Source organism: Etheostoma spectabile, chromosome 7 (assembly GCF_008692095.1).
Source record: "Etheostoma spectabile isolate EspeVRDwgs_2016 chromosome 7, UIUC_Espe_1.0, whole genome shotgun sequence".
Taxonomy (NCBI): Eukaryota; Metazoa; Chordata; class Actinopteri; order Perciformes; family Percidae; genus Etheostoma; species Etheostoma spectabile.
The window spans coordinates 17864698-17874011 of record NC_045739.1 but is presented as its reverse complement, the minus strand read 5'-3'; the positions used below and the strand labels follow the sequence as shown (position 1 = coordinate 17874011).

The 9314-nt window shown below is 39.4% G+C and overlaps 1 protein-coding gene across 5 annotated transcripts in view; it reads left to right on the top strand.

The window, feature by feature from the left end:
• clcnk (chloride channel K) overlaps positions 1–9314 on the top strand; it is an 18079-nt gene that overhangs the window by 2086 nt on the left and 6679 nt on the right. For all 5 annotated transcript variants that reach the window (XR_004332821.1, XM_032521614.1, XM_032521613.1 and 2 more), the window contains exons 5-15: positions 623–762; positions 874–951; positions 1121–1196; positions 1884–2009; positions 3284–3368; positions 3626–3727; positions 4015–4099; positions 5220–5378; positions 6042–6111; positions 6203–6307; positions 6830–7046. Coding sequence is in view for 4 of the 5 variants with exons in the window: in XM_032521614.1 (XP_032377505.1) it covers positions 623–762; positions 874–951; positions 1121–1196; positions 1884–2009; positions 3284–3368; positions 3626–3727; positions 4015–4099; positions 5220–5378; positions 6042–6111; positions 6203–6307; positions 6830–7046 (1243 nt within the window). In the remaining variant the exon portion in view is untranslated. The remainder of the gene's footprint in view (positions 1–622; positions 763–873; positions 952–1120; positions 1197–1883; positions 2010–3283; positions 3369–3625; positions 3728–4014; positions 4100–5219; positions 5379–6041; positions 6112–6202; positions 6308–6829; positions 7047–9314) is intronic.

The following is a 9314-nucleotide window of genomic DNA, read 5'->3' as shown; positions in this document are numbered from 1 at the left end:
TAATAATTATGATATTATCTTTCAAATCCAATGTGTAAAAGGAGTTGTGTAATATGATAAGTCATTTGTGATTTCATCGGTCTCACCGAAGATTCTTGCCCCAACACCCTGTCTGTAACAGGACATTACCCCTCCTGTCCCCAATCGGCTTCATGTTTATGTTTATGCCCTTTGCCCCTAAGGTATCAGTTTATATGCCGGATATTGCTCTTTTATTGCTAAGGAGTAAAGCTTTGTAACAAACCCTAAAAGGGAAAAGGGGCTTGTTTTATGTGGCCAAGTAACTGTAATTTCCTTGCGGGAGTCATCCCAAAGGGATTAATAAAGCTAAGTCTAAGTCTAAGTCTAAGTACCCCAAAGGAGCCTTTTGAAGACTAAAATCATGGTGTGTAGTGACAACATAACTTCACTCATCCCAAACTAAATTATTGGTCCTTTTAATTTGTTTTTTGTTGATCGTTCTTAAAACCCTTTTGTCCTTGCTACCCCCACCCAATTTAACTATTGGAAAAACATTCCTGTGCATTCACTAAGAATATCTTATTTTTTTTTTAAACTTCTTCTTGATTGCTTTAGTAATCCTGGGACTTTCCAAATTAATGTTACTTCATTTTCTTCTCAGGCTCCGGGATACCAGAGCTGAGAACCATGCTGGTCGGCATTGAAATGCCTCAATATTTGTCTCTCACTAATATGTTTACCAAGTATCTGGGCCTGATCTGTACACTGTCAGCAGGCAGCACTGTTTACCTGGGCAAAGTGGTGAGAGACATCTCACTATACCTGTTTGTCATACAAAATATGTAGCTATTTTTCAAAACGGTGTTGTCTTTGTCATGAACGTTGTTCTCTATATTTGCCTCTTAACATCAGGGTCCATTTGTGCATCTTTCCACCATGGTTGGAGCCTACCTGAGCAACCTATGCAACCTCATACAAGTCAATGAGAAGGTAAACCACAGTAATTAAAACATGATTGTACGAACGTGCCACTGAAACGGGCTTCTGTAAGTTAATTAAGTTAATTAAAAAGGTGTGGAACAGTATGAATAAAAATACATGTTACTGTTACTTTCCGGAATCAAAAGAGAGAGCGCATTACATCATCTTTCTTTTTTAGGATAAAGCTCCTGGAGAAATGCTGGTTGTAGCTGCTGCAGTTGGCGTAGCCAGCTGCTTTGGAGCTCCCATCACCGGTGAGAGAGCCAGTAAAGGCTCAGCAGAAATTCTGCTAGATTTATACATAAACTACGGAAGAGGATTAGGGCCACTGGTGAAAAATGTATGTGAGTTCTGACTTTATTCTCAGAATTCTGAGATTAACGTCAGAATTCTGACTTCTGAGAATAAAGTCAGAACTCACATAAATGTTTCACCAGTGGCCCTAATCCTCTTCCATAATAAACAGATACATTTACATTCTGCTGCAGAATGTTTATGTATCTGCTTGTGCTATATCTGTCCTTCTCAAACTTCATATATTTTCTCTTTCCTTTTATCCTCCCACACACCTCTGCTCCTCCATCATGTATATGTTAATCATTTCCGCTCACCTCTTCCTCCTTTGATCACCTCTTCCTGATATTTAAAGCTTCTCAGCTCACTGTTTACTCCATTTTTGGCAACCTTTTTAGGGGTTCAGCACCTCAGCTTCAAATTCACATTGTAAGATACATTCAAAATGTCACTATCATAATTAACATAAACCATTAGACTGTTTTTAACACTTGAAACATACTGTAAATACATTTTCTACTTTTCCTTTTTACATGATTTTTGCCACACATGCAGGAGAGAGGATCATTTCTCTTGTAGCTCAGATAACTTGCTGCTGTTTTTAGAATAGTCTAAAGTTGCTTCCTCTCATTTCTCTACTCTTGTAGGTGTGTTGTTCAGTGTGGAATTGATGTGCTCTCACTTCGCCGTGAGGCATTATTGCCCATGTTTCTTCTCAGCCGCCTGTGGGGCACTGACCTTTCGCCTGTTCTCAGTGTGGAGTGGAGATAGAGGTAATGGAGGCCCTGATCAGCACTTGCCCTTCATGGTCAACAAGGAGAAGGTTCACTGCCAGCAAACAAACGAACAGGATCAATAAGCACGGTGATGTTAAAATGCAACTAATTTAAATTGAGTTTGGTTTAAGCATTTTTTCCCATGACAATGTCACATTTGAAGGCAAATTGAACACAATACTTTTTTACTCAAAGTAAATGCCATGCTTTTGTCATTTTAGCTTGTCGTTGATGTCGACAGCTGTCTAATTACTTGTCACGATGATGACAACAGCCTTGGCAAAACTATCAGAAATATTTAAAGGTGCAATATGTAATACTGACAGCTAGTGTTTAAAATAGTTATTGCAGTACAAATTGAAAATACTGGATCATATAATATAATACTATTATATTATCATATAATATAATCCAAAATATTGGATCATACAATACTGGGTCTCCCCCGCCCCCTCCTCCCCAGATTCAAAGTCCACCGTGGTTGCCAGGGTGAGCATCCATAGTCTTGCTTGGCCTCCAAAGCCCGCTGAAGGAGCTTCCATAGCAAGTTGCTAGACGCTTGTCTCACATAGCCAGACATTCCTTCCCAGCACAGCGGAGTAGCTAACGTTAGATGCTAGCTATATTGACAATCCTGGAACCCCACGCAGAGCTCTGTAACAACTGACAGACACACATATTCAGTTTAAAATACGGCAGGAACCGCTAAAAACACAACGACCTTGCCGTCCACTCCACCCGATGGACAGACACACTTCCTAGGCTCAGAATTACGGTACACACTTCAAAACAAAACTTATGTCTCTGGTCACACAACTGTTAGAAACATGCCGTTTTTTTAATGTCCACTAATGTCTATCTCCGTTGATCCTGTTTGTTTGTTTGCTGCTTTCATGGCTGTATTAACGTTACAGCTGTAGCGCATTGGGTATATCTGTTGACCCGGCCTGGCTGGCAAACTGGCCAGTTGATAACAACCCACAGACCAAAACACAAACGGAAATTCCGTCACGGAACGGGTATATCAAAAGGAGAAAAAATACTGAATTTAGCATTGTTGTCAGAAAAGATAGTATTTCAATTTAGCATGGCTCCTTAATGTCTGGTTTAGCATTGGGTCATTTTTGGATTTATTACGGTATATTGGACCTTTAAGCTGACAGACAATGAATTTCAAAAAAATCTCACTGCAATCAATTTAGGGAATATTAGATTTTTAAGGGCTGGTGGAGAAATTGGAGTGATCACTTCAATTTGTTTTGTGTCCACAGAGACTCCTCAGGCATTGTTCAAAACTAATTTCCCCAATGCTTTACCTTTCTACCCGCTGGAGATTGTGCTCTTCGCTTTCCTGGGGTGAGTTTATTTTGACAGTATCTGCATAGTTAAACAAGTCCTCTATATGTCTGTGTCTCACAAATAAAACTGATATTTAGTATCCATATTTGCATAAGTCACAATGAAAAGTCTTTGACCAGTTCTTCATGTTCGTCCTATTCTAATCAGTTTTTTCTCTCATACTGATCATTTCCTGGCCTCCTAAACTATTGTGGCCTGGGTTTAAATAAGCTTCTTGTCTCCCACTGTGGACTGAGTCTGCTTTCTGGAAACAGGCTGCTGTGTGGAGCTGCGTGCTGCTGCTACCTCATCTGCCATCGGTGGATCCTGCAATTTGTCAAAACAAACCCCATCTTCAACAAAATGCTGACGACAGAGTGAGAGCTCTTTACAATGCGAAAGTCAGATTGTGATTCAGTGATGAGTCATCTGCTGTCATCCTGAGTGATCTTATCTATACTCCAGATCTGTATAGTGTAAAACACTGTAAACCTTTAAAAGCACACATCTGAAAAAGACCAAGGTCTAGTATTAATGTTTGTTCTGAAAAGGTCACATAGAGCAGTCAGATGATCAGAACCTAAACTTAAATTTCAAAAGAAATGACCAAATTGAAAGCACTAATATAACTATAATTCCTGTATATGTGAATACCTCTCTGCAGGAAGGGTCTATACTCTGGCATGGTGGCCTTCTTCTTGGCATGTCTGACATTCCCTCACTCTGTTGGTCAATATATGGTTTCTCAGGTAAGACTGACCTAAAGTGCCCATACTATGGAAAAAAAGAAGTTATTTTGTGTCTCTGGTGCTTCCACGCTCATACAAACTTGGGAAAAAAACTATCCATGCTGTTCTTTAGTGAGATATGGGTTTCTGAATGTCCTCTGCCTTCAGTCACCGGGTGAGCTGTTCAAAATCCGCACTGTTTTTTACATCACTAGCTGAGACGAGGTAGCTAATTGTAGCATGCTAGCACTAACATGCTAGCTCGTTCTCAATGGTAAAACACTGCTACAACCCACACTAGCCCACCATAATCTACAAAAGAACTACTTATGTGCATGTGCAACTCCCAGAAATAATAGAATAGAAATGAGATGTCTCACTCTGTAGCTAACACAGAAACCCAAGGACACAGGGTGAAAAGATTTGTTGTTTTTTGAAAATGAAACCAATCACCAATTGTTGAACAACCTCAAAATACAATTATGAACCTGAAAATTAGCATAATTTGGGCGCTTTAAAGCACAGTCCATAACTTATACATGGTTGCACGCATAATGGATGACTGGAAGCCAAACTATGTGAGATGTGTGTTTCTCAGCTGATCATCATAGAAATGTTTTACGCCTATGATTACAAACATTACTAATGTAAAGATCACTTGATAATGTTACTTACCTGGCAGGCGAGATACCATGATCAAGCGGGTGGTTCACCCAGGGCGAGGCTTAACCATTGCACCCCCCGAGCATAGGTCCCGAGCATGTGTGTGTGTATTTCAGGCCTGTGTGTAGTGATTACTAACAAAACAGTGTGAATTGTAATCTCCCCAATGGGGATCAATAAACAGTATTAATTATTAAACCTTCAGTAAAAATTATAATCAAAAAATAATATTTAGAGGATTAGATTAGGGATCAGGGCTGAGTACCACATTGTAGGATGTGGAAGAGTTTTCAAAGAATAAAAGATAATATTGTATTTTCATTAGATTTGTTGACAATAAGAAAGATGTTGATAATAATATTATGATTACTATTAATAATAATAATAATAATAATAATAATAATGTTCACAATTTGTTTCATTCTAGTTTTTGCTTGTGTCCACACAGTAATCTGAAAAGCAGCAATCTATTTCACAGTACACCATGAAGCAGCTCCTGAACTCCTTATTAGATAGCAGGCAGTGGAGCTCTCAATCCCACAATGCCTCTGTTCAACTGGGGAGCGAGCCTTTGTTGGAGTGGAGTTCATCAGGAAGTCATTTCTACCTTTCTTTGGTTGTCTTTCTGCTAATGAAGGTAAAACAATGAAAAAGCCAATTGAGGAGTCTTTTATTTCTGTCTAACTACACTAGTAACTAAAGGAAACCATAACAAGGCACCCAGCTCTGACACCCCGCATTATTCCCTTGGGTCATGCCATTGGGACCCATAATTGACATACAGTAATTGACATTTTCACAGTAGAGAAAGCAAGCTAAAGACTGTTTGCCCATTCAGGCTATAGTGTCTTCTGACATCTGATGTTCACCCTTAGCAATACTGCAGAGGACAACTGGAAATCCCTGCAGCGGGCCAAGTAATGCTCACTGGTACAATGAGTCACTAGTATTGATCAAGAACCCCATCAACCACCAAAATATCTATTAGTCTCATTTGAACTCCAAGTGGAAGGGAACCTACCATGCTGTTGCAGAAAAAAACATGGCATTGTATGTGGACATTTCTGCATCGAGAACTGTTTCTTATACCTCAGTGGGATCCACACAGTTGCCCCCCATTACTGCATGCAGATGTGAGATGTAAATGGACATGATTCAGTTTATGTGTGCGAAATGCACTGCAACACATCCGTGCACACAGGTTGACAGCGACTCATCTGCTAGTGCTGCCAGAGCTGTTGTGTCTATGCATATGGCGAAGAGAAATTTGACAGTCTGTGTCTCTGTTGTTGGTTCTGAGATGTGGATGTTGGTCCTCGCCTGCACTCTGCCTCTGCCAGCGGGATACGTCATGCCAGTGTTTATTTATGGTGAGTGAAAAGCCCTTGGACGTGCTTGTTTTGCAGAATACTTGAATGGCACAAGTCGAGGAATTTCTTGTTGCAAATTTCTGTTCTCCAGGGGCAGCTATAGGCCGGTTGTTTGGAGAAGGAGTAACTGGACTGACTTCTGGCCAACAGTGGGCTTCTATAAATCCTGTAAATCCTGGGGGCTACGCACTTGCAGGTAGAAAACACTGATCAATAGCATCTGTTGTTGACATAGTGATGACATGACCCGTCTAACCAAACCTATTCAGAGTTTTGATTTTTTTTTTGTAAATGTTTATAAACCACTCTATTTTTACATCAAATCTGCCAAGAGCTAATATTTCATACTAATATTAATGATACAAATCTGTAAATTTGATTAACACATTTCAATTGTACATTTTAAATAATATATTCTAGAAAATTGCAAGCATTCAGTGTTTCATATCAGAAAGTAAAAACCCTATAAAATAATATTATGTTAACCTAAATTTGCCCAAATCTGCTAAAATGTTGCATTAGATTTTACTTGGGTTCAGTTTCCCACTGACAACCAGAGTAATGTTGATCAACTAAACTGCATCAAGTTAGAGGTGCCTGGCACGTACTATATTTGTACAGTAAACCATGTTAAAGTACCGATAAAGGGTTCATTAACCGTAGTTTACAACATCATTAGTACCTAAAGTAGTAGCTTAATATGGTTTGTGCCTTGTAGGTGCAGCAGCCTTCTGCGGGGCAGTGACACACACCTTGTCCCCAGCTCTAATGGCTATAGAGTTAACTGGCCAGTTCAGCCACGCTATACCCATCCTCCTCGCCACTCTGCTGGCCAATGCCGTGTCTCGCTCTGGGGACCGTCCATCTTTCTATGACGCAATCTCCATCAGCAAGAGGCTCCCATATCTGCCCTCCCTGATGAAGGTGTGCCCCCGGTAAGTTTAGACAAAGTGTCAGCCTGAATAAAGAAATACACCACGCTTTGGGATGACCTTCACTGTAGTCAGATTTTCAACAAAATTTATCAATTTTATTTTGTACAAGGTACAATTCCAGCGAAATGTTATCCGATCAGATCCTTAAACGTGTGCATGATTCATCATGAAGCAAAATGTGGACATCAGATCACACAAAAATACAAAAATAATCCAGGGTAGATCTGATAGATATCTGGAGTTCATGATGTTTGCTCTCAGGATGACAATGTTGGTCCAGCACTGGTCCAGAGTGAAATATTTCCACAATTGTCAAATTTGTTATATGCAGTGTCCAAAGGACACATTCTAAAGACTTAGACAGTCCCCCGACTTACATTTTAGTGCCAACAATCTGTCTTAACCCTTGTGATGTCCTCTCGAATGCTTTACACCTTTTGTCCTCTGGGGTCAAAATGACCCCACCTGGTTTGACTGTTATTTAAAGTATATAGTATAAACTGTCCATCAATTCTGTGTTACATCATTCGTCTTACTTCAGTTCAACCCACTACTACACATTTTTCCCTTCATTTTGGAATTTAGAGCTAATAGACCTTGTTTACATAAAAGTATACCCTGTTTTTGAGTAAAAATAAAATGAAACTATGAATTATTTTTGACCTAATATTATTTTGACTATTTGACTTATCACAGAGTGGTATGTGTCAAAGTTTAGTGAGGATGCTGTTTTTGAATCATTTGAATTTTTTAAATTACAGCCCATAACCACACCATAATGACACCCGTTGTCCTCTGGGGTCAAAATTACCCCATCTGTTATTATTATACATAATATTTAGTGGATACTTCACCTAATTGTGTATTAAGCCTTTAAAAACAACTTCATTCAAACCTTATGGACCTATGTCATCAATTGAAGACTATGGTGGCTTGTTTCTCTCTCTGCTGTCAACATGCATCGTCCATCACTGGGAGGAATGGAAGACCAGATCAACGTTTTGTTCTTTTTTATTTTGGTTAAGATTATTTTTGGGCATTTTTAGGCCTTTATTGACAGGACAGCTGAAGACATGAAAGGGGACAGAAGGGGGTAATGACATGCAGCCGCAGGTCGCAGTCAAACCTGTGTTGAGGAGTAAACCTCTATAATGGGCACCCGCTCTACCAACTAAACTATCCGGGCGCCAATGTTTCATCCTTTGACTGGAAATCTTCCTCTATCTCAGCTGGGTCCTCTTCCTCACTGATTCTTTCTCATCAGTTGATTCTTCATCTTCATCGTAACAATAGATGCAGTCCTCCACTTCTGACACTTCCACTATTTCAGCTTTAGATTCTACCTCATTTGTTGATTCTTCATATCCATCATAATAGATGCACTGCTGCACATCTGATACTTCTTCTATATCAGCTTCAGGTTCTACCTCATCATCAAGTTCATCAATTTCCTTCAATTCATACTCATCTTCCCTTTCTGCAGCAGTCAATGTGGGGTTTTTTTTCAGAGGAAAAAACAGCATGCAGTCTGTATGTTGGATCTATCACCTCATTATTTTCCTCCTCATCAGTTGATTGATCCCCCTCATTGTGTTCAGCAATGTCCTCCTCATCTGTCTTTTCTTTCATTCTTTTTAACAAATATCTCACAAGCCTCCTGTGCAGTATAGAGCGTCTTCCTCCTCATTGTGCTGCCTGTCTCTCTCAGACTAAACTGTGACAACACCTATGGGAGGAGACCTGTTCTGTTGTTTTGTCGTTGTCCTAACCATTGCTTGACCCCACACATCACACATCCATGATCAAAGATGTGTTGGCGAGCAGTATGGTGGGATTGAACCACTTTGTGCAGCAGGACAACAGGAGTTATTAAATTCAGTAAAACACCCATAATTTAATTAATTTACTTCATATTTATTTGTATCATTAAGTGCATAGTAGTAAACAACTACAATTATTTGATGAATAAAAAACTTTTTGATGGCAAAAGATTTAATGTGGGGTCAGAATAAAAAACTGTGCCTTGAGAGAACGTAATGTAGCTAGTTGTCTTTAGCATGCTAAAATGCTAAAGATTACATACCAGTAGGGGGCGCCGTTTGTAAAGCAGCTCATGCTGAAAATAACGGCAACATTTTGTCCCATTTAGATTTTGCATTTAGATTTAACATTTAACATTCAGGTGTAACATTTCATATTTGGATTTAACTATTTAAAATATTTCCAACTTGACAAATATTGTTGTAAATGTGCAAGAAAGTGACCGTC